The sequence below is a fragment of the Eurypyga helias genome, unplaced genomic scaffold (genome assembly GCF_000690775.1).
Source record: "Eurypyga helias isolate BGI_N326 unplaced genomic scaffold, ASM69077v1 scaffold23111, whole genome shotgun sequence".
NCBI lineage: Eukaryota > Metazoa > Chordata > Aves > Eurypygiformes > Eurypygidae > Eurypyga > Eurypyga helias.
Genome location: NW_010231806.1, coordinates 1 through 26832, shown reverse-complemented (window position 1 = coordinate 26832; position 26832 = coordinate 1). Strand labels below are relative to the sequence as shown.

The 26832-nt window shown below is 37.4% G+C and overlaps 1 protein-coding gene across 1 annotated transcript; it reads right to left on the bottom strand.

The window, feature by feature from the left end:
• Positions 1–4017: 4017 nt before the first annotated feature.
• On the bottom strand, positions 4018–26764 carry GABRA6 (gamma-aminobutyric acid (GABA) A receptor, alpha 6; the record flags this gene model as incomplete). The annotated part of the gene is made up of 8 exons (XM_010161225.1): positions 4018–4131; positions 7659–7928; positions 19145–19404; positions 23753–23905; positions 24192–24335; positions 25026–25108; positions 25215–25435; positions 26697–26764. Coding segments are annotated over 8 exons (1250 nt in total), but the record flags the coding sequence as incomplete, so codon positions are not given.
• Positions 26765–26832: the final 68 nt, after the last annotated feature.

Here is a 26832-nt window from a genome sequence, read left to right as displayed (position 1 = left end):
GGGGTAAAAAATCATGTAGTTGTAACTGAGGTCAGGTCATGAACTAATGACTTCTTCAATAACAACCCAAATGTGTTACAAAGTGATTTAGCCAACATGCACGTTACGTGGTTTATGAAGTTCTGCAATGACTTGTGTTGCCTTACCTTTGTATAACTACATTAAATACATGAGTTGGGTTTTTTCCTCAGCTGTGTTTGAAAGACTGCATATATTTTGGTTTTGAACAGGATTTGGAATAGGTTTGGTTTTGTTTTTTTTTTTTTTAAAAAAGGACTCTCAAGATGTATGGAACTCTGTTTTCTACTTTATAGTTGTGTGGATACTTTTCATTTCTTTGGACTCCTCAGTTTCTCTTGGCCAAAGTTTCTGGTTTAAGATTTACATCTCAGTCAGCACGGCTGAGTCCCATTCATGCTTCGTCACTAACTTCTACTTCCAATACACTTTGCTAACACTCAATTGCTATCACTTGCATCAACCTGCTGTCTGGAAATGAACTCTGGATACTTATTCTTTGTATGCAAGCACCACTCCAGCCATGGCTGAGTGATGATGTTGAAGTAGTGATGCAGAAAATGATAGTTTACTCCCTGAGTCTCTGCACATTCTGCCTGTGGATAAGGACCTTTTTCTTCACAGGTTTCTCCATAAAGCCAAGTGACAGACAGTTTCTCCATAAAGCCAAGTGACAGCCAAGTGACATTTGTGCAGACAGTTGAAAAGCTTTGATTGCTTAACTGGTCAGATGAAAATCCTGCAAGAATGACTTCTATAAAGAAGGCAGATGAGTAATGCTCTTCTTGTAATGAACTGGAAGAGAAACAAGAACGTAATGAACTAAATAATGACAAAATCACTTCAGAATTTTGTATGCATATGTATAAGAGAAAATTCGTAACATGACAGAATGCATCAAATATCAAAACACTGGACAGTATGCTATATTAAAAGAGTGTTGAGAACTTCCATCATCACATTTCCAGGGTTTATCCAACTCTTGCTTTAACTTCCAGGGAGGAGTATCCTTTGAAGAGAGCAGTGGATGATCTCAAGGCTGACCTAGTGTGTCATTGCATAGTTTCTGTATCTTAAAACTGTTGGATTTTTTATTTAGTCTAGAATTTTTTAAAAAAATAATGTGTGTGGGAGAAAAACCCAGAACAATAATAATAATAAAGACTAACATGTAATTGAGGTTTCTACTGTGCTCTTATATAATTCTGTAAATTGTTCTTAGTTCTTTTATTTCTTGCACTTCTGATCAAGCAGAACATGCTGAAGCTGAATTTAAGCTATGCTCTGTCCCGTTGAGGGTTTGTGGGCTAAAACCAGACCATCCTTTCTACTGGGATACATAGAAAGTTAGGTCAGTGTTGAATAATGTATTATTAGAGTGTGATAGCTCAATCTAACTGCCCATCTTCTCCCCCGCAATGTCCTGTTTTGCAAATAAAAATTCCCAGCTTATAGCAACTTTAGCTCCTGCTCTTCCTATTGTAATACAGTCAAAAATATTGTAACCCATATCCCTCAACTGTCTTTAAATTTGTATTAAAGAAATATATATATTTTCTACAGAAATACATATGTATATATGTATACATAAATATACACATATATATAAACGTTTTCTATTTATCTGCTCTTTTTGCTCTAACGGTTGTTTGGTTAGCATTTGACTATAACCAGATTTGTTAAAAACTGACAATAATTGGAAGTAATTACTTTTATTCAAAGATATAACTTGACATTATTAACATTATTATTGATTAACCCGTGTCTCTACAAAACATTTAATAGGAAAAAAAAACTTATTCCCTTCCTACTATTCAAACAGATGTAAGGAACCAACCCTTCTGTATCTTTTCCACATGAAAATCTCCTTTGAAAAAAGATAAGCAGTCTTTGTGGTCATGTTGAAATATGCTGTTAAATACGAAGAGCTCCTAGTACATTTTTAAGGTGCTGATACAGCTTTCAGATCAGGAAGTTCCCAATATTTTATGTACTGAAATGCTATGCTCCAAGGTAATAGTGACTATTTAGTAACTCTCTGCATCTTCTGTAAAATTCCTATTTAGATTTCTTTTAAAAAAAGATTAGATACACAATTTAGTTTCTTCAGTGTCACTTGTTTTCCCACAGCTTTTAAACATTTTCATTTTGTGCATAAACCATTTCAAGTACTCTGAAAACTATTCTAGGTATTAATGTACTCAAAATAGAAAATTAGTCAGTGGAGCAAGAATGACTAGAGTTATACTGAAAAATAACCTCTGGGTGCCTACAGCTCAATTTGCCTTTTACAAATAATAAATACTTGCCTCCTGTCCATATTTTAGTTAAAAATATAGAAGTATATTATGTCTGATTAGGAAAAATTTTTACAATTTTTGTTTCAAAGCAAAATGAAGAAAGAATTCAGTGCACTTACAAAATAAATGCAAGTGTGCCAGCCTGCAGTTAGTCAGGGAAAGTAAATTGCAAATACAACAACTGTGCAAACAATAGTTATTAATCACTCAAGTCTACTTAAATTGTCCACATCCACACTCGTCAGTTAAAGAATAGGGAGTACGCATGTTCTGTCCTGCTCCCACACTAGTAAAAGCTGTATACCCCTCTTGAGATAGACGGAAGAAAACAGCTGGAGCTAGGTCATCAGAGTTAAAATTGTTATAGTGCCAGTAAAGCAGTTGACAACTTACTGGTGTCAGTTTCTCACAGTGACTGAGATGCTTGTTTAGTCAAAGCAAAAGACCCTGAATTTCATAAATCAATGCAGCATTTTATGTTTCTCTTAAAATTAATATAATTTCAATGTGCTAAAATTCATTTCAAGATAAGGGTCGCCTTTTTTTTTGTTTGTTTTGTTTTGGCTGCATGTAAAACTTCTTTGTGTGCTTTTGATCCCCACCAGTGTCTATTACACCTGCAGCAAAGTTGGCCTGGGTTTGATTTGGTTAGGCATCTCTTAGCTAATTACATTCTTAAGAAGGATTATGGATATGAAGGGTGAATATACAATAAAATAATAGATGTCAATGAAATATGAGAAAGAAATCCTCTGACTGTGTTGAGAGTGACAAATAAATTAACATTATTACCTTTAAATTCTGAATATGCTGACAGTATTTTGCCTCTGGAAAAAAGAATTCTAGGGAGTTTGCTGTGGGCATTTCAGTAGAATCAGCTGATAAAATGCAGCTTGTGCCCTAACCAGCTGTCAAGACTTGCTTCAGGAAGTTCCCTGGAGCTGGAGGCTTGCATTTAGCTTGATGGGTAGCTGCATTTTTCTGTCTATTCAGCTTTAGACTTGCCTTGAAAAGTCCCTGATATCTCAGTCATGCATTTCTAGATCCTGGCCAGATGTTGCTTATTATTAGTCTGGTTGTACTTCCATGGCCACTGTCAACAAAAAAGGTTGCAGTATCAACTAACCAGCTAAAGTACATAAAAAGTAGTTTCCTTTTTTTCTTATAACTTGTTCTTTATAAATATTATCTCAAATTATGGAGATGAAAATGAAATTAAAGACAATCAGAATTCATCATTCATCTTTTCTGTGACAGGCTTATATGAAAACATGATGGGATTGCAGCTCCCTTTCATGGGATTTCTTAACATTATTTTGGGTCAATTTCAAGTGCTGTAATCAGTGCAGCTCCTAACCTTACAGGGAAACCATGCCAAGTTATACCAGTTCAGAATCAGGCTTATTTTTGCCATCCTTCTGGTATTCTTTTAAAAATAAACCTCTTATTCATGTTTTATCATGTAAACATTCAGTTGTTTATAACAGAATTAGAACAAATGCACATTCTTTTCTTTGACAATTGAGCAAAATAGTTTAACAAGAACTTGTATAGTAGATTCAATGTAAGAAATATCAAGGAAGTATTGTTAGAACCTGTGCAGTTTCTGTCTTTTTGATTTGTCCAGAGTTTGTTTTCAGGTGATGTCCAATATAAATATTCCCTGTTTGAAAACTGAGAGCACCTGTGGATAGACAAATCCTTTGAAGTCTGTTCAATCCTACGGACCTTCAGTGATTTCTTTGAAACCTTGAGCTGTTCTTCAGTTGGACTGATGGTCACTTCGAAGATGCATTGCAGTAGGTTCAAAGAACTGGAAGAAAAGTTTAGAGGAGAACTTTAAGCTATGGGTTGTTGACAACAAAATTAACCAACAAAACCACCTGATTTCTAGCTGTCTCAACAGACAATATAGAACTTCATTACAAGAGAGAATCCTCTTAGAATATGATGTTCATTACCTAGATTATAAAAGCTCATTCATAAGTTTGTGTGGCAATGACTGTTTTCTTCTGCCCTTTATTTTTCCAGTGTTTAAACTGAGACATGATGTCATGATACGCACTGCATACTTAATGAATATTAACATGCTGGAGTTAAATACTTTCCCAGATTTTGTTTCTTTCTCTGTTCTTGGTTTTTCCCACTTGACCCATGCATGATCAGCATCAGCATCTTCTTCTTCAGCCTGTTATGTACCTGTTTTTCTGCCAGCCTATTATGTTCTCTGGGTCTAAATACTATCCAGCACTCAGCATGTTTAGCACGTTCAGTGACTTTGTATCTTGCCATGCTCCCAAACATAAAAGCTGGCCTCTCCTTGTTTTTCTGCAGTTTATCATCAAAAGTTTAACACTATATCATTCTTTAGTTTGATTCAGTCCATCTTCACTATACAAACTTCCAAATCCTAAAATGTTTGTGTAATTCACAGTTTTAGTTTACATGTATAGTAGAGAAACTGCGAATAACCTGCAGTCTCCCAAAAGAAAATTATTAAATGGAGAGCGAAGAAAAAGATACTTCAAGGAACACTTTCAAAAGTACTCAAGCCCCAAGGTTCTTATAAATATTATTAGATACAATACACAAGATGACTACTTAATTTCTGTAACATATGTCCCATTACTTAAGCCATAAGAAAACTCCTTAGTAGTGCACAGAAATACTACAGAACTGGTTAGGACAGAGCTCCTCATTTCATGCAACTCTGTGTTGCTGATCCTAGCTGATGCTCTGAATCCAGAACGTGAAATAAAAACGGATTCTTGCACTTCCTTCAAAGTCAAAGTAAGAATCTGGCCAGAAGATAATGACATTAGTTGAAAATTACCTTTGATTCCAGTGCTAGTAGCCTGCTTTTACAGACAGATTCAGGAAATGCTTCTTGATTTAGTCTATATGCACTGTTCAAAGACATTAGGTAGCTGTTTGGTTTAAGAATCTCCACAGTAACGGACTTAGGTGAATGATGTTCTGCACTCCAAACTACACTAATCAAAATCCTAGAAAGGTGCACCACAAGAACTTGTGCATAGGAAATTTAGTTATTTCAATAAACTGATTAGATCTTTTTTTTCCATTTTGTTTTTTAAACAAAATCCAAATTAACTCACAGAAATAACTCAAAAAAGAAAAGCTAATATACCTGTAATACTGCACAATATACACATTCTAAATGAATTTAAATTTCTTAACTGAATAATACTGTACCAATATTTAATCTTTGGGGTTTGAGCCTGTGATTGAGTTCAACTGGCCTTGAAGCACACTAGGCTTTTCTCACCTAACTCTTGTATCTTCTCTGCTTCAATGGAAAGGCTTACATATATTTAATAGATTTTTAAAGCAAAATCAATCCTGGATTTCCTTGAAAGTAACAACTGGTAAAGTGATACAACACACTGAATTTGAAACCTCAAAATATATATCACAATCATTATTAGTTACAACTGATTACACAAAAAGAAAAATGTAATTTATTAAGAATTTGATCTACATTTTACATAATTGTTTACATTTTTCATCATTTGAAACAACCCAGCTGTCAATACGGATCTGTTTTCTAAGTCTTGCTGCTGGATTTGTGTCATTCTATAAAGCGAATACAGAACATAAATTCTGAGTTTGTGAGCAGGTTTGTGAGCTTGCAAAAGTGGCATTTTAAAAATATTTATAGTCAGCACTATGTCCTAGACTTCAGAAGTATTTTAAAAGCCTAGTTTTAATATAACTATTAATGTACAACATTCAGTGTAAATATTTCATCACTACTAGGGGAAATAGTTCTATGTTCCAAATGGTTGAATGAAATCACTGGAGTTATGGCAAGCTACACAAGCTGAGGAACTGCCCTCTAAACAGAAGCTGTAATGATTATACATGAGCTTTTTTGATACTTCCTTTCTCTGACTGAGATAAGTAATTAGCACACATAATCAATATTTTAATAGCAGGATCAGTAACTCTGGCACAAATGCTAAATTTCTCATTGGGCAGATTTTGAGTGGCCAGGAGTTAGCAGCTGTGACCTCTTGAGAGAGACATCTGCAGAAACATTTGTAAGAGATAGTGCCTCCTATCTTCCTGCCCTCCTGATTTCACATAAGCTGCTTGGCAGCACACTCCATCTTTGACAGCATTTTCCAGATCATACTAGTAGCATAAATCAGCAAAATTAGAGGTTAGTAGCCCCTACTTCAAGCAGAGGCAAGATGCCACCAATCAGCTGATCAGCACTGTCTTGTTACTTTGAACAGCAACATCTCTTGGCTGTCCACGAGATTTCCCTTGGCCTGCTTTACCTCTAATCTAGGAAATAAAGGTGCAATCTGCTCACCACTCATACCAGATTGCTAGCCTCTGTTTTTATTGATCTGGGGATATTGTGCATTCAGTACTATCTAAATGCCATCATTATCTCTCTAGCTGCCCTAAATAAAGCTAAATGTACCAATCATACTGACTGCAATGTACAGTGAGATTCAAAAACTATGGCAACGAGGCACATGAATATATTTTTTTACCAAGGAAACGGGACACCAATAGCTGTGTTTAGGCAAAAGGGAAAAATTAGAGAATTAAAGCATTAAAGACTTAAAAGTTTAATGACTGCTTGAAAATTATAAGCTAATCACTGACTGATTATTCTAGACATGCTCAATTTGCAGGGCACACATCTCTTACAGACCTCATGGATATCTAAAGACTCTGTGCTCAATTCAAACAAACTTAAGCAAAGAATTTAGCAGCTTTATCAGCATAAACAGTTCAGCTATACGAAGAAACAGGAAAAATCAGTGATGTGTAACAAAAGGGACCTGACTCATAAACTGTGTACTGCAGTTGCCTATTTTTCACACTAAGAATAAATGTTTAGAATGAATAACAAACTTGTTTTGGGAGACTGTTATCTTATTACCTCACTAAGCAAACCTTAGGAGATATTAAAGTTCTTATCTACTTCACTGCATTGCTTGAACAGATAATTCTACTATTCCTTACTGCAGATAGGAAGATTAAGAAATGGAAGATTTAAGATTAGTTTGTTTGCTGAGAATGGCCTCCTATGTTGTCTTAAACAATGTGTTCTGCTCAGTGCAACATGGCCCAGAGGTAAGTGTTTATATTTCTGATCTTCAAAGAGCCTTTCTGCATTGTACTGAACACCACTACTACTGGAAGCCACAGCTGGTTTTTTAGAGAAAGCTATTATCAGTAACTTTTCTCAGTCAGGACTGATTGACTGGAATTACAAGAGTAAATGAACAATTAAAATAATATTTGTCAACTAAACATATTACATACTAAAAACAAGTATTCAGAAATTCTACTACTCACTTCCATAGTGTCTTTTGAAAGATAAACGACCCAGTATACCAGGTTGAATCCTGCAAATGCCACTGGAAAGAGGATCCTAGAATACTGGTCTATTTTACTTGTGCCTCCAATAGGTGGTGGTGGTGGTGGTGGTAGCGGGGCTGGTGGAGGAACAGACACTGGTTGACACTGGGATGCACTGTTTGATATTATGCTGGCTTCAGGAGATTGATCTGCCTGAGACGTTACAGAGTTTACTCGCTTCTTCAGGTTACAATTGGAGTCAGAATGCTGTGGAATAAAAAAGAAAAAGAAGGAAAAAAAGGGTGATTTTTGGATACAGAGTCTTAGATTCTGTGGTCATTAGGCTTCTCTCCACTTTTCTACTCAACTTTCTGATTTTATTGCTGCTTCTCTCCTATAGAGCAACCTAAGGTAATCACAGAAATAATGCAAATATACAGAGGTACATTTGTGGCCTAAAACTTTTTTGTAAAAATATGAAAGAATATGTGCCTTCCATATGGTGATAAATGGAAGCTACAAGAGAGAAAATAAAAGAAAAGGTGGAGCTCAAAGGAAAAGAAAAGAAGGTAACGGTGTATCTAAATTGGTACATATTGGCATGACTGAAGTTTATGTAGATGTGAATCAAGGTTAAATAAGACAGCACATACGGGCTGGCTCACACGCAGTCTCCGCTGTGTGACCCCACTGATGCGTTTTGGTAAATGCTCACTGAATGGAGTCAAGCATTCACACTGTTATTAGTCCCCAAACTAGCTGCTGATGAACTAGAAAACTGCTGCACAAAAGGAAATGGACTAACTTTACAGGTGCTGAAGACATGAAAGCTGAGTTTTCCTGTAGTTTTTTCCAGGATGAAATTTCATTTTCAGACATATGTCATGATTTCCACAGTTTTATGCATACAACTGAAGACAAATACTCATACTCACTGTAATGTGACTTTTTATTTTCATTTACAGTAAAATGAAACCAAATTATTCCTATATTTTGTGCAATATGCACAGCCAGGTCAAATTATTCTTCAGAAAGCTGTATGAAATCTTACAAATTTAGCCAGACCTCAGGAACATTTAGATTTTACCTCTTAGTTGCTAGGCTGACATGTATATTCATTAGGTACACCTGGTTTTGGCCAAGTTGCCAGTTTTTATTTTCTCAAGAGTAGAAGTAAAAGATTTCTTCCTTGCAAGAATGGCTTAGGATCTACCACAGGTTCTAAGCCTGCTATAATGAGTATCAGTTACCCGCTGTCACAGTAGTATCAAATGGGAGGAAATTTTCAAAAAGCTACTGCCACTACCCAGGACTACCATTAATAATGTGGATGTGTGGCAGCAACCATAAGGTTCGTCTGATGGCTGAGAAAATACAGAAGAATGCTAGTGTGTCAAGTCGTTTTTTATTGGTTTGATATGAAGTACTCAAATTTTCTGTTAATAGGGAGCAATAGAAATACCTTGGACTTGTTCCTGTGTGATCTACTCTAGGTGATCCTGCTCTGGCAGGGGGGTTGGACTAGATTATCTCTAGAGGGTCCTTCCAACCTCTACCACTCTGTGAATCTAACAAGCTAACATGATTTCAGTTGAGTTTGAGTCTAAAGCTTGATCAATAAAGGATTGCAAAACTTCCAGATTATTAATGAAAAATATTGTGTAGCAAAATTGCACAATATACACAGCTATTCTTGGGTTTGAAAAAGCAACTCTTTTGGTCAGCAGAACTAGATGACCAAATGACTGAATCTAATGAGAGAAGTCCTAGACAATGTAAATAATTTGCAATACAACAGCATATGTCTCTATTGTAAAATGTAATAATAACATTTGAATTGTTTTAAGGAAGCAAAATTCTGTTAGATATGCGATTTCCAAAGTTGTTCCTTGGGAGTAATTTAGTGACAATCATTCACTTAAATGTAGTTTGCTGTCAGTGTTTTGGGAATTTATCCTGCAATATTTCTATGCATGGAAACAGATTTTAGTCAGTCAGATAAGTGAATGGGTAACAACCCAAAAGCAAAAGAAGCATTTTGTGAAATACACTGCCAATACTTGTACTTGGGCCACAATTTCTAGATAAAAGAGTAGCCTAACACGCCTGGTATGTCAGGTATGACTTAAGAGTTATAACAGGAATTATCCTTTTAGCAGTCAGTGTTAACTGCCAGAGTACCAGAGCAAGGGATATTGCTACAACATCATGCCAAGTTCTGCTCGTGGCTGAATGGACTGGTATTCAACTGAAATTAGAGAGAAATGGATTCCTCACAGCTGATAGTAGGCTAAGTAAAAGGTGGAGAAAACAGCACCTTATTTGAAAAATAGAAGTGCTTTTTCTGTATATATCTTTTATACTTATTAACTTTTTCTTCTCCCACATCCCATGAACACTTTCAACTTGCCTTATCCCTCTTTCTTCTACTTCATCATCTACACATTAAATGATTAGTATCATGTTTTGAATGGATATTAAATGGCATTCATATCCTGGGGCTGTGCCTATCTGGAACGCAGATGTTTGTTTTTGTATTTTCCAGTAACACAGCAAGCAACAGATTTAAATGGAGGATGATCTACAGATGTATTCAGAAACAAAAAGAGGGTTATCCATGTCCACTTGCGCTAATCATAATAATAATCCTACTCTATAAACAGACTGTTGGGCAGAGCCTGGGCTACTGCTTTCATTCAAGTTGCTCTTCTGTTTTGCTTGCATGCCCTGCTTTGAACTGAATTTTACGTTTTAAGGTAGCTTGTTTTTTGCATTACAGCAAGAGAGCTTGACCTTTTGTGGAGAATGAGTGGTTTCTAAAATATAAGTGCTAAGGTGAATCTTAGCCCTTTTAGTCTGTGACATAAGGTGGATCAAATTCTGCTCAAATTCAAGCATGCATCGGGCATTATTGTACTGAGGTGATGGAGTTAATAGGCAGAACAGACGTAGCATATGGCCTGTGGATGATGTTCAGTGCTCAGCATATTTAGAATGTAGAGGTAGTAGAATCATTGTGATAATCTGAAAAGACACTTGAAAAAATGTAATCCTGGTCGTTATTTCATTTATAATATTTATTAAATCTCATTCCTATAGGAGAAAGATTGCTGTAGAAGGATTATCTCAATGTTATTTCATCTCAATTTGGAGACAAGAAGATCTGGATTCAGTGTGTATCCTCAGAACTTGGGAAGAGCACTAACCAACTTGATTATGCTCCTGCTTTGTGGCCAATTTAGGTCCATTTCTATCAATAAAATGATACTAATAAATTCTCATTATCTAAAATAGCCTATTCCAATATTCAGGAAGGACCAATGTATTTTGCTGTATCAGTAAAGCCACAGGTTTTGATCATGCTCTTCACCTCCTGAGGAGGTGGTTTAGAGTTAATATAAGTCATTAAGAAAGTCCCTGTGTAGTTCTTAAATTGTCTTTAACACCTTCATGTGCCCATCTAGAAAGTCATGGTCAAGACTATTTTCTTGTATACCACTACCAGGATATGGAATTCTAAGTCAAATTTTATCTCAGATGTGTAATGAAAATGTTTCTCAGTGTGGTAGCTGACTGAAGAACAGATTTGCTGCCCCAGAACCACAGCTCATATTTTTTCATTGTAATTCACTGCTAAACAATGAGAAGGAGGAAGCGAAAGGAAACCGTATAGTTTCTTGCTAGAGCTGAGCTCTGAAGAGCAGTAAGTTATCTACTATATTTAGATTTAACTTTTCATTTTGACAAAGATTACCTGCAGTGACATCATGAAACTTTAGCACAACACAGAGAGAAAACAGGAATGAATAGCCTATTTTGCATAGTTCACACAGCCAATTACTCAAATAGTAAGGACTGTTTTATGTGTAGCAAGAGCAACAAGAAGCCTGAAGCATGGCACACTGTGGCATAATGAAATAATGAATTTTGTTAAGTTACTGAATCCTGATTCAGAGGACTACTTGAACTCAAGTGGAATGTTAGTCCCATCAGGCAATAACACTTGTCACTACGTATGACTACACAGACCTGGACTAGACAGACAGGTATGTGTATTGGCTACTAAGGTATAGCCTGGCTTCTATTAAGCTTTTGCAGCTCAGCTATCTGATCCCCTAGAAAGCTCACCAAGCAGTCTCGTCTATAAAGGTGCTGCTCTCTCACAGCTCTCATCAATATCGCTAGAATTTGCTTATGCTCAGAATAACTCAGGAAGCTCTCAGCAAATTGCTTGGCTTCCAGATTTAAAAAAATTCAGCACATATAACCTGGGAGTAAAGGAATTCTTTGTCTGCTTTTTCTGATTTTTATATGGATGTTAACTGTGATTTATGAATGTGTTTTGTTCTTATGTTTCTTTTCCTCAAGACATTTCTGTAATTCATATTTGTAAAATTCTCTACTGTTCTCTGGTTTTTTGTACTGCAAATACATATTCTCACTATCAGTTTAGTTTATGACCTAGCAGGAACATGAATATCTTATGTATGCACTCAGATATTGCTTAACTTTAAACAAATTAATATTTATATGACCTTATTTATCTCTCTTTTACTCACTTATGTCTCTTTTTCCTGCAGGCAATGTGGGAAGCCTGAGCTGAAGCAATCTGCTCCTAAAGGACTGTACCCCATGGAAGGGACCCACGCTTGAGCAGTTTGTGAATAACTTCAGCGCGTGTGAAGGAGTCATGATGGAGAAGTTGGTGGAGGACTGTCTGCTGTGGGAGGGGCCCCACGCTGGAGCAGGGGCAGAGGGTGAGTATCCTCCTCTGAGGACGAAGGAGCAGCAGACATTGTGTGATGGACTGACCCCAACCCCCATTCCCTGTTCCCCTGTGCTGCTGGGTGGGAAAGAGGGAGAGAAATGGGGAGCAAACCTGGGACCAGGAAGAAGGGACGGTGGGAATGGGGGTTTTTACAACTTGGTTTTCTCTCTCATTATCCTAATCTGATTCGATTGGTAACAAATTCAATTGATTTTTTTCTTCCCCGAGTCGAGTCTGTGCTGCCTATGACCATAACTGGTGAGTGATCCCCCCTGTCCTTGTCTCGACCCACGAGCCTCTCCTTATATTTTCTCCTCCCCATCCCACTGGGGTGAGGAGTGAGCAAGCAGCTGCATGGTGCTCAGTTGCCAGCTGGGCCTTAACTGTCACACCATCTCATAAGTAGATACAGTTTGAGTAATTTCAGCTATTCATATTATACACATAAAATGTTGGAGGACTGTCTGCTGTGGGAGGGGCCCCACGCTGGAGCAGGGGCAGAGGGTGAGTATCCTCCTCTGAGGACGAAGGAGCAGCAGACATTGTGTGATGGACTGACCCCAACCCCCATTCCCTGTTCCCCTGTGCTGCTGGGTGGGGAAGAGGGAGAGAAATGGGGAGCAAACCTGGGACCAGGAAGAAGGGACGGTGGGAATGGGGGTTTTTACAACTTGGTTTTCTCTCTCATTATCCTAATCTGATTCGATTGGTAACAAATTCAATTGATTTTTTTCTTCCCCGAGTCGAGTCTGTGCTGCCTATGACCATAACTGGTGAGTGATCCCCCCTGTCCTTGTCTCGACCCACGAGCCTCTCCTTATATTTTCTCCTCCCCATCCCACTGGGGTGAGGAGTGAGCAAGCAGCTGCATGGTGCTCAGTTGCCAGCTGGGCCTTAACTGTCACACCATCTCATAAGTAGATACAGTTTGAGTAATTTCAGCTATTCATATTATACACATAAAATCACATGCTAGTGACCTAGCTCCCAAAGAGGGAGTTAAGCATAGCTTAGCTGCTACATTCAACAGAAAGATCTGTAAAACCTCTGCTTAGCTACTGAACTGTCCACATGCAGCACCTTGCAGCAGGAAAGATCACCACATTATGCAAGATCTCCACCTGGGCATGTAAAATCTTTACAGTCCTGTGCAGTCAAAGTATCCATCTCATGTCAGAGATTCATTACAACCTGTAATTTAGACATTTCTTTGCATATCTCATCTTTGGGATCTGATTCAAAAAACGTGTATGGCAAACATCTATAAACTGCGTAATTAAAAGCTAAATATAGTTTAGAATAATAGTCATAGCTTTAGGCATCTCTTTAGGAATTCTAATATTCCTTTCCTAGAAATATTATGAACAATAGCATGCAAATTTATTTTCTTCATGCTTTATTCCTAGTAAAAGGGTTAAATTACTTGCCTGGAGCATGGAAATGCCATGTTCAAATTCTTTCTTAACCTTCAGGGATTGACATTCACATCTCTCAAAATATAGCCTAACCATCAGGTCAGGGTGGTTAGGGGGAGAGGCTGTTACCTTATTCCTTCAAAGCTGTTTTACTTTGCGTGGGAGCCATCTAAAGAGCCATTAGAGGCAGAAAGCATAACTTTGAAAAGTATACCATGCCAATGATATGAAAATTGCTGTCACATAAAACAGGTAAGCACTAAGGGGAGTAGAGACTGGAACCCTAGTGGTTCTCTTTTCAATATGAATGTACTGTGGTAGAGTCTTTTCCTAACATTTATCTGTACCATATCAGAAAAATCATATAATTACCACAGAGCCTCTGTCAAAATGTGTGTTTATGTTAAACAGATTTAAATGTTCAAAGTCATATTCAGCTCATAAACTCATCAGTGTCAGCCCAGAATAATCCCTGTCTCTACATTTACTTTGTTAAATTTCTGCAGCATATAGAAACTACTTCTTTCAGTGTCTAAATGAGACAGAATTACACAAACAGCACTAGAAAGGGGTTTTTTTCCCTATAATTTAACTTACTTTACTTTGTTCTCACTGCCCTCCTAAAAAGGTATTGGGATTAGACTTCAGTGTTAAAAAAAAAAAAAAATTCTAAATCCAATTCAACTTGAATTTTTCTATTTTGGTGTATGGTGGTATTTCTAAAACTTCCTACTGCCTTGCACTGGCTTTGTCAATCAGACAAATATCTAACTCGGGCAGAACCAAGTAATCAGCATCTACTTTCCTTGTTGGGATGACAAAAATTCAATATAATTGAAAGTTGTTTTTTGTTTTTAATAGTCTACTTGATAATCTGCAGTTGTGGAGGAGCAGGAACTTCTCCCTAATTCAATTGAAGGTGGCACGTTCTCCGTCAAGACTTTACTGCATATAGCTGTTTCTAGGATGCTGTCACACAGGGTTGTTAATAATCCAAATCCAAGTGCTCTCCTTTTAGTTACACTAGGATACTCACTAAACATACTCAATATATTCTGACGTAATTATAGAAAACTAAATCCTCTATACCAAAGTAACATAAGGCTGCTCGGCAGTTGGGCACGGTTGTTAAAGAGAATCTTTTTCTGCTCAAGCCATGTTATTGGGAGACACAGGGGCATGGCTATTTGTAGGGAGAAGGAAGCTCCCCCAGCAGTTTTGCACAGCTCTGTGCTATTTTCTGTTAAAACAACAGGTCTTTTAGAACATAACTGTAATCAAACTCTACCACCCTGTAACTATCTTTTGTCTTTTACAAGTTGTCTTTCAGATAGAAAGAATGTCTTTTGATCCATGGTGTGTAGTCCCTGACCATCTCACAGAGCATTACTTCAAATGGTGCACTCCAGACCGTATCACCGATTCCCTTTCCCCTGCAACTCCCAGTATTGGGATATTCCTGGATAAAGCCCTAGTGAAGCCCTAGTGATGAAACAATATGATTGATGTAGGAAATACACTTTAGAAAGGGATTAAAAAGCTAAATGCCATAATGTTTTATATAGAGATATATATAATGTTTAGTTTCGACATGCTATAACAAGCTTGGTCACCGTACGAATAAAAACAGGCTTCTGTCAGGGTCCAGATGACTACTCAGCTTGCTGCCATCGTATTTTGGAGTGGAACACCCATAGTTTTGTATTTCACGCAGGGATTGCCTGCAGCTGACAAAGAGAACAAGCCAAATTCTGCTCGCAGTTAGCTGAGGTAAATAGAGTGGCTTTCCTGGAATCAGAACAGGCATGCTGGGCTGTCATCAGTTAACCGAGTACATGGTCTGACCATTGGCTCTTACTGAAACCAGTGTAGTCCAATGACCTGAGCACAGTTTCTCCTACTTTCATTATGATATTAAGGCAGAATTTCGTCTTCTGCCATCTTTCTTTTCTGAGTGAACACTATTTTGGCTACAATATAAAAACCTGTAAGAAAAAGTTTTGTTCATTTGAATAAAACAAGATTTTAAATAAAATCAAGTCTGAAGCACAAAGGACATGTTTTGATAGTATCTTGAAAGATTTTTTTTTCAGTAAACATAGTTAATTTGGAATTAAAAAAAATGGAATATATTCTGTAAATATATTTATGTTGATGAGTTTAGGCCCTCAGTCAAGCAGGAAAAGCTTCTGACCATCTGTGTTATAACCCCTTTGAATTTTCATTTATACCAAACTGTCTCCCTGGGCTTCTCTTACACAAACCAGGAGAATGGGTCTCCTGTCATACAGAAAGTACTAGTTCAGACAGACTAACTTTATTCCCACCACAATGTTCTTTAGTCCCTCTTCAGGCAATTTAGGATAACAGAGTATTAAAAACATATAGTCCATGTTATTACTCTTAATGTTGCCACCGGTAGCAGAGTTCCATTGGCTGTTGTACAGCTATGAAAATTTTCAAGTAAGTACATGTCACTTTTTCACTTTTGTTTTAACAAATGACCTCCCCAAAACTAAGTAGACTTTAAAACCTTCAGAAATTTTCTTAATGTAAAAATAACATCTGACTTCTATAAACACAGTGAGCATTTTTGACATACTGTTCACTACCCTTCTTCCTATACCTGCCCTTGCATATAGCTAGAATTCTGACAACTTCCATGCACTTAAAAATCACAAATATAGAATTACAAGTGGCTGTCAAATTTTACTGTCCTATCTAAAAGATAATAAATAAATAAATAAATGAAATCACGGATTAGAAAAGATGAGGGACCTAAACCCAGGGTAGGAGAAGGGAAAGATTTAATTTTTTTTTTTTTTTAATAAAATGAAGTAGACAGTTAAAAAACATTTTAGTGTATAAGACATGGATTCTAATATGTTTTTTTTGGTGGTGGATTAGACAGTAATATTTTAAGAAGAGAGGTGGAATAAATGGGGAGAAAAGGCAGAAAGAAGAGCAGATATAAGAGAAATTATGCAAGGGCTCGAGAGTAAGAATTGGGCATTGTAGCAACCGACAAAAAGAAAACTGTGGAAAGAAAAATGATTAAGGAATTTAAAGGAAACAAATGGAACATGTTGGGGGTATGAGGCAACAAAGGGGAAATCAGGACCTCAGAAACAGCTCCTAAATCTATATTAAGAAAGAAATTGAGTATTATGCTGCATACCTTATTTAAACATAACAGCCTTAAGACCAGTAATGTAGCTATAGAAATACAAAGCTCAGTGATGGCAATCCTCAGGAAATGGTCATACACTCACACAGTTAGCCTGTGCTAGCTACATAATTAGCATTCAAATTAGCTAGTTCAGGTCTTTTTCAGCTGAAATTATATCACTGACTGCAGTGCATCCATCTATGTGACATCATAGCAAAGTTCTTTCAGCCTTACCTTCACCACACAAAAAAATAATAAAAAAATAAGCTGCTTAAAATCTGTTATCGTGCAATTACTCCTTTTTCCCAGCATGCCTTTCTGTAATAGGACCTTTTAAATCCAATAGTTAATTCTTCTAGAAGCCATTTTGACTACAACATCTTTCCTTCTGCTGTAAGTACCCTTCATTTTTATGATCTCATTGATTTTGCTTTTTCTATTACTGCAAGGTGGGTTCTCAGAGAGAACCAGCCCTGTAAGAAAAAGGTGGTGGACTTCCAGGGCTTGAAAAGTACTGTCTTGGATAATAAGAGCTCTGAGCAAGATCAGGACTATAGAATATTGTGAACGCTGTAGGCTGTTTTAGAGAGTGAGTTTATCTTGGGACCTTGATGTTATGGAGTATACTCCTCTTCTAAATCTGTCTGTTGTTAGCTAGTTGTAAATAATTTTCCAAGAAATGGTTGCAGTATGCTTCCTAGATGTTTATTTTATTTCTAGATGCTTTTTTTTTTCTTTTTTTGCTTTTTTTCACTTGGAAAAGCTAACAAGAAAATATTTGCATAATGGAAAGGTGCGTCTTCAGTTTGGCTCCGTGCTTGTTTGTGACTGAAGCTCTTGATAAGAAACTTGAAGTCTTTTAATTTCTTTTTCTTTTATTAGTTTGTTCAACAGCAATTTTGTAGCTTGTGCTTAGTTTGGTCTGCACTGATACAGAGACCATATAAATCTCACCCACAAGTATTGAAGGAGCCACAGTTGTCTGGAGTATGTTCTAGTAAATCTGGGCGTATGCAGAGGATTATTTTTTTAAAGAGTTGTCTCCTAGAGACTGAGGGGGGAAGGGTGGTGGCATTGGCTTTGTAGCATCTGCTGTGAACTCACCAGCAGTGGCGCAGGCAAAGTAGGCCAAACTCTTTTCATATCGCTCAGTAGGCACTTCAATGAAAACAAACTGGTATTTTGGAGGATTTTTTAGCCTTCTTGGAAAACTCCCTATGATTAACTCAGACCTGAATAAGGGTGTATGTAGGAAAAATCAGAGCTGTTGTTTCTCTTCATTATGTAGCACTTATCAATATTTATCGGTTATCAGGTGTTGCCCTGATATTCAATAGCTCTTAGGTTGACTTCATTATTCAACTAGAGACTCAAAGATTTTGCAGAAGGCCATTCAAATTCTGTTATTCCTCTCAAAATGGGGAATGTGGTGGTGATTTTAAAAACAGGAGGTCTATAGTGATAAGGATATTAACATATGTTGTGCAACAGTATTCATTATTTAGCCCAGGATGTACGGAATAATATTTACAAGCAATTCTGGCATACTTTTTTTCGATACTAGAAAGCCTCCGTCTTTCGCATGTACTAAAATCTATCCTTAATCTTTACATTTATGTTTTTTTCCTCAAGCTTCCACCAACACAGATTTTTATGAAAGTAACAGATGCCAAGTTTATGTAAAGGCTAATTCCTCTTCTTCCAGATGACCCACTTATGGTATGTACCAGTGTACTACAGTGATCCCATAATCATCTGGCCAATGCACATGTTCATTCCACTGCACAGTGTCCACGAATTCTGCAGACTTCCTGAGAGAACCACAGCTGCCTGACCACACTGCCCACAGCATTGCTCAAGAGAGAAGTATTATGGTTAACAGTCTAATGGCTTTCCTTAAATATCTTACCAAATAAACATCTCTCCAGTAAAGCATATCTCAAATTTAAATAAACAGTATGAATAAATGAAGCCTTTCATTTTCTGAAATAAGAACAGTGTCATTGATAAATAGACCTGATGTGATTACATGATCTATTTCAGGTTAAGATCACTCTCATATTGTTTTGCATTCACTACTTCATCTGCCTCTTCCTATATGATGCTTATTATCAGAAAAGCAAGCAATTACCGAGACAATCTCGTCCTCTGCCGGTACAGTTGCTGCTGATAGTGCTGCTGCCAATGCTGCTGCCCTGGCTGCCTTCCTCATTGCTCTCTGAGTCTGAAGATTGGTAAAGTAGTTGACAGCTGCAAACTCAATAAGTGCAGAGAAGACAAAGGCAAAGCACACAGCTATGAACCAATCCATGGCGGTAGCATAGGACACCTTGGGCAAAGAATGGCGTGCACTGATGCTTAAAGTGGTCATTGTCAGAACTGTAGTGATTCCTTGAAAATAAGAGAAAGAAAATGGGGGCATTAGAATTTTGCTTCAACCCTGCTACTCTTAAATTCATATATATTACAAAAACACCCCAACTCCTCTTTGGTTTTAGCTGTTATCCTACGTAGCAGCTAACCAACAAGACTGATAAGTATTTTGTATTCTTAAGTAATTCATGTATACTGGTTCCGACTAAAAACTTTGAATAAACTTCCTTAATACATTGAGCAGACTGAATGTTAAGATAACTACATACTACATGGTGCAGCTTCTTAGAATTGTGATAAACATGGGTATAACAAAATTCAGGCTCAAACTATGAAAAACACTTTACCTGAGGGGTTGTAAGTGGAATGTTTGGCAGAAATCTAGATTAACATACTGTCATATCCAAACAGGAATCCTCTCTTCTCCTGTTGTTGCACGAGACAGATAATGGCGTACAGTACCCTCACCAAATCAATCGAAAATCAGTGGTAGGCTATGATCCAAATATTTCAAGTTATGAGTCTGATCCCCTATGCTGTTTTGTTTAATCACTGGATACATTCTTTAAGATTCACTAACAGTATCTTGATTTGAAAGAGCCCATAGTTACAAACATGGAAGGACAGAAAAGCTGCTTCCCTAGAGCTGCTTATCTATTTTCACACAAGAAACCTGGTCATGTGGCTCATGGGCCCCACAGTGTTCCTCACATGAATTCATGAATTTATTCTTTCTCTTTTGGAGTGTACAGCATTAATAATGTAGGAAATAGACTTACTTCCCACTGCTGCCTGATACAAGAAAAAGTGCAAGAACAAATTCATTAACATATAAGCTTCTGTGACTCATGTTTATTTATAATTATACCTGCGAAAATATGAAAACTGCAGGTATTTAAAGACAGTAAAGTGGAGAATACCCTCTTCTGCTCTTTCTTGCAGTTGGGAAAGGGTAGGTGGGAAAGTAAAGATGTTATAATGTCATGTTGTGATGATGAATCAATATGCTATGAATGATGCTCAGTGGAAAGGATGCAGTGTCATTGTACACTGCAGCATCAAGACAGGGTGACTTGATTATTTTAAGGTATTTTTTGCAACTCTTTCACATGATGTAGCTTGCCAGCTGTCTGAGGTTAACTACGTCCCAATGTCATTACTTAACATGTTTTAATGAAATGCAAATAGGAGATGGTATAAAAATACGTAGGATCTCTACCTCTCCCCAAGTCTGCCAGACTAATTTTATAATATGAATACAAGTATGCTGAGATATATTTCAATTTCAAAGGTCCAGAATGAACTTTTCAATATGATGTGTGATTAGATTAGAATCTGTCCATGTGCTAGTTAGTAATAAAAATGATATATTCTGTGTCTGAATAAATTGAATTTAAACTTAGGAATAGGACTCCTATTCTATTACAGATATAGATAAGACTTCTCTCAATGTGGAGTGAATATTGATGAAATGCTCTGCACTGTGGAAAACTACTTTATCAAACTGAATGCCAAATTACAGTTGGTAAACTGTGTAACTGACGATTTTTTACTCTTGTCTTTCCACTTTGAACACTTCTTGGTAAGGTTTGAAGAATCTGTTACATAATGCAAATACTGAAATACGTTATCTTATGAAAAATGAAACAACAAAAAAACCCCAAACACCTTTCCCTATCTGAGACTTTATTATAAATAAAGTTTAATGACTAGATATTAATTTAAAATTCCCAGGATGACCTGCTAGGAAGGTAGTAGCTGCTATCTTTCTGCAAAATAACAGATGAACTTTTTGCCAGGAACAACAAAGATTAGATAAAGGTACATAAAAATGTGAAATAAAAGCCATTGCTATATGAATTCAGAGCATACCTAAAATTAGGCCTCAAATAACCATTTTTCTTATTCTAAGTAATTCCTGATAATGCCATGCTTCACAAAACTTCACACATATATAGGTATATATGTATATGCACAGCTACGTACATAGCTCCACATAAAATAAGAAATTTCATACCAGCAATCTGGTGTTCTTTCCAGTGACACAATTATAAAGAATACCAGAGTGCCTCTTCAAGTACTTCTGTCTCCCATTTTTCACTTGAAGTTCTGTGAAGAGTAGGTGCTTATGACCATTAATTTACCTTTGCAAAACATTCAGATTATTTATTGTAATATTACCTGCAAAGGATGTCTGGTATTCATTTTGGAGGTAGATAGAGTTGCTAAATGAATTTGTTCTGAGAAACTGGTTTGGGCATACCATTGTTCCTCTTCTACTACTAACTTCTCTCAAACTTAAAGTTTGGGAACTTAGAAGTGAAACTGAATATTTCTTTAAAATCTCTTGATATTCTGATATTTTAATATTTTTAAGCATTTAAAGAAATCCTAATTGCCAGAAAATAATACTTGTAAGTGCTTAATGATGCCAAACTGCATCCCAACTCCCAGGGGGGATTTCCAGAACAAAAGTGTTGATCTTCCTTCAGAGACACCTGAGGAAGTCGTGTTCACTTATCATCCCTAAAAGTTTGTAATGCTTTTATGAATGTCATTCTATGCAGGTAGGAAATTCCAACTGACTGAAATCATAGAATCATAGAATCATAGAATGGTTAGGGTTCGAAGGGACCTTAAAGATGATCTAGTTCCAACCCCCCTGCCATGGACAGGGGCACCTTGCACTAGACCAGGTTGCTCAAAGCCACATCCAGCCCGGCCTTGAAGACAGCCAGGGATGGGGCATCCACAACATCTCTGGGCAACCTGTCCCAGTGCCTCACCACCCTCTCCGGGAAGAATTTCTTCCTGATATCTAATCTAAACCTCCTTGATTTCAATTTATACCCATTACCCCTTGTCCTATCACTACAGGCTCTTGTAAAAAGTCCTCTTCCAGTACCCTTGTAGGCCCCCTTCAGATACTGGAAAGCTGCAATGAGGCCTCCTCGGAGCCTCCTCGTCTCCAGGCTGAACAAGCCCAATTCTTGCAGCCTTTCATCTTAGCAGAGGTGCTCCAGCCCTCTGAGCATCTTCGTGGCCTCCTCTGGACTCGCTCCAAGTGGTCAATATCCTTCTGATATTGAGGGCTCCACAGCTGGTCGCAGCACTCCAGGTGGGGTCTCACCAGAGCAGAGTATCAAATCACGCCTGTTAGCTACAATTATAGACTCATTTTGAGCTATGAGTGAACTCAATTATAAGCATAAATACATTTATGCTTAGGGAACATATAGCTGCCTTTTTGTTACTGAAGACGACTCACAAAGGGAATTTTTTGTATAGAAACACTGGGTTAAGAGAAAATAACGTTGCAAAACATGTACGTATAGGTAGTGGATTCATTAAGTTTTGATAAAGCTTTTTTTTTTTTTTTTGCTTTGTATTTTATGATTGTTTTTCTAGAAACAAGAATTCACTCATTGAAATGTTACCCCTTAAGAATTATTGCAGTTTCAGAGCCTATCAGTATTGAAGTGGGGGGTGGGGTGCTGTGTCAACAGCAGATTACACACTAAAAATTAAGGAAACAAAACTCACAGCTTTGGAGCATTAATTTAAACCACTAGAAAAAAAAAAGGCCTTGTCATGCAATATAGACACACCTTTCACATTGCAACTCCATCCTGTGCTAGGGACAGGATTCTCACATAACATTATCCATCTAAAGTCCTTGCTAGTTGTTTAGGTACCTTTGTAGGCAAGGGGAGAAGAGCACTTCAGAATGAGTGGTAGATGAGGTACTTTATGTCAGATGAGATTAATTTCATCCCATATGAATTTTTTTAAAGCTTTAACTCAGATTGGTTTCACAAGAGAATAAATCAAGAGAAAAGTTCCTCTTAAAAAATGGCAAGGTTGACATTTACTCTGAAATTATCCCTTCCTGCATATGAAAAAAATACTGAGAGGAAGGAAAACATCACAGACAGGTCTGGCTAACCAAACATTCCAAGTAAAGAATTTTGAGCCTTGTTGGCAGATTGAATATTATTTGGTCCAATTTTAGAATTTACTTTTGTTCACTGAAACCCGCTAGCTGTCTTTTCCAATCCCTGCTGGATTACAGTAGCTACAATGGATTCAACACAGTGAATGAAGTGAATGATAAAAGAACAAAACACAAATACCAGCCACGGTTCTTGCTGGAACAGATTCTTTGTTGATCCAAAACACAACTTGAGACAGGACTACAGTCATGATGCATGGAATGTATGTCTGAATGAGATAGTAGCCTATTTTTCTTTGAAGATGGAAATAGAGCAGCTGAAGTGAATATTCTCCTAAAACAAACAAGGAATGAAAGTAATGAATGGATGGTATATGTGATGCTGAGCTGTTCAAAGACCTTAATGCAGCATACCAAAAACTGTTCTGGCTGGAACAGACTCCTTGTTAATCCAGAAAGACACCTGAGAAAGAATGACTGTCATAATGCATGGAGTATATATCTGTATCATGAAGTAGCCCATCTTCCTTTGCAAGTGGAAATAAACTGTCATGATTACATATTCACCTGTTAAGAGACAAGTGTGTCAGCATTATTTTGGCAACATATGAGTAAACATTGGCTTAAACTCAACATACTATGTTCTGAGAATTGCATGAAAAAATGTACGCTTAAAGGGGAATGTATTGAAAAGCTATCTTTTAAGAGACAATGAATTAATGCTTTCCAATGATATTTGGGTTTTTTTAATGGCAAAAGATGATTAAACTAATTCAGTTCTATATATATAAAAAAAAATTATTTTCAACATGTGTTTTGTTATGATGGTAGTTCCCACATAGCTACATCTTACCTGTGTTAGATTTAATTGTTTCACTAGACACAGTTTGTCCTATGAGGTCATACTGGAGGAGACTGGAAGACTCCTGTGGTACTTCTACTGAATGCAGGGGTCCTTTTTTCCATGTATAAATTATTTCACTTTTTGGATAAGCATCTGAGTTACAGAGGGAAAAATTACTATTATTAATTATGTAATTCATAAGCAATTGAAAAAAAAAAGTAGCATGATTCCTTTTGTGGCTCAAATACCCATAGAAACATGCAACCTCTTCCAGCAAGTTCCTAGCCATTTTAATCACAAAATGCAAAAAACCCAAACAAACAAACAGAACACCAAAACACACACACACCAAAAAAAAAAAAAGAAAAAGAAAAAAACCAACCACCAAACCCCAAACAAACAACAAACCAAACCAAAAAAACCCCACAACCCCCCACACAACCAAAATTAGAGAATGGTTGAGGTGGTACCTGATAAGCACCAGCTTTTTTTTCTTAATTTGCTATAAAACACACACATTGATTACCACAGATCAAGTAAATATTTGCAAAATTAGAAGTAATACAGTATATGTACCACAGCTTTTATGACTTGTTGACGACCCACTTTGACTACTAGATATGTAAGAGTAACGATAAAATATGCTTCAACAGTCACCCTTCAGTGAATAAATCCATGTGGTTATGAACAGAGAGTCTGAGAGGTGAAAGTAGGATTCTAGTATAAAAATATAAGTAAAATTTTCAGCTATGTCGTTAAGTAGTGTCCTAGGATCTCACTTCTGATACTCACATGTAGACCAAATATATTACTAAAACCAGTGAAAGATACAGAAAAACTTACAGCTTCCAAACTTCAGTGGACAAGCATGTCCATCCATAGGGAAGTTCACCAACCGCATAGGACAATCAGCATTAATGGTTAGTCTAGAATACATTATAGCAGATGACAATGAAAAAAAATGGTATGCAGGAACACTGCTGAAAAAATCAAAAATAAAGGTCAACCAAAAGCAGAAGAATAGGCTCTCACCTCATTGTGTATAGAATAGTTCCATTCTGCATAATTCTGAAAAGTTTGTTAGGAGTTGTCATATTATGAGCAATTGATTTTTTTCCATTTCTAAAGAAAGTGTCTGGTGTCCAAATTTTACTGACCATTAAATTATTCAATCTCAAAATTTCAGTTGGCCCACTAAACTTCAACCTCTCATCAGTCCATGTCTGCCGAAAGAAGACATCCATTGTGTATTCCTATGGAAAATAAATAGGTGGGTGACTTATGTGTGGGGGTCAGCAGTCCCAAGTTGCTGTGTATATAGTAACTCCATGAAAGAACCTAACACACATCAATGGCATTTCATTTACTGCTTAAACACTTAATCCTAGTACCATTAAGTAGTTACTAAAAAAATAGTTTATTAAAAAATGTCCTATTTTCTTATTATTTAAGGAATAGTTACAAATGAATCAGTGAACAGATACTTTGATATGCGTAGGGGGAAAAAAAAAATCATTGTCCTCTCAGAGATAATAATTTAATTCAAAGTGACTGAGATCTAAGGAAATAAAAATGTCTAATTTAGTATCCTTTTTAAGTATGAATAATTATTGAATTAACTATCAATAATTGCCAGGAACAAAACATGCTCAGTGCGTCTTCTGCAGTTCACTTGGGATATTCACAAAGGAAGGACTGGTGTGAGTGAGTCACATCACAGTAGGATTACGGTATCAAGTTAATATTAATCTATGCTATTTTTCTTAAGAATTCTTAGTAATATTCTCATAAGCCTTCAGAAAGGAGTACTCTACAGAAGTTGCTTAGGAACTGGAGCTAAACCTTGCTGGAAGCAAATGTATAAGGACGCAATGTTATGCCTTCTCTTAGACTGACGGATGAAGAGAAGTGGTAAAACTTTTTAGCTGTATTTTGGGTCTCACAGTTCCTTGCCTGCAAACTGGAGTGCAGGCTCAGGTGAGCAGGTATTGGAGGAAATGTACAAGGGTAAAACAAAGTGATCAAAGTTAATTTCCAGAACGAGAACAGCAATGCCACCCTCACACCAATGGCTGAACATCTCCTTGGGGCTGCTGCTGACGGAGGGCACCCAAGTCTGCAGCTATCTGAATTTGGGGGCACCCAGCATCACAGTGGGCAGCTGTCTCAGAAATGACACCATCCCTCTAGATCTGCTCATTAGGTTGTTGCCTACCATGCAGCCTTGCTGCAAACCTGTGTCAGGCCACAGATGCTTGCAATCCTCTTAAAGAGGTTAAAGAGGCATCTTTAACCTCCCATCCCTGCCCTCACCCGACGGCCCTCTGTGCCCGGCTTGGGGCCTGGGCTGTGCTGGCGAAACAGCTCTGTGCGGCTCCAGCCGAACTGCTCTGCTGGGCCCCACAGATTGTCAAGAAGATTAAGCCTCGTAATCTGCTTTAATGACGGTCAACTCAGATACCACCGTAATGAATCCCAGGAAAGGAGAGCAGGGGCAGCGAGCAGGGCCCTCACCATCTCCACGTCCGACACCGGCCCGAAGCTGGTCACGTAGATGTCCGTTTTGACTTCTGTCACGGCGCCTGCGGGACAGGGAGACGAGCTGCGAGAGGAGCGGCGCCCGGGCCGGCGGGGCCGCGGGGCGAGGGCA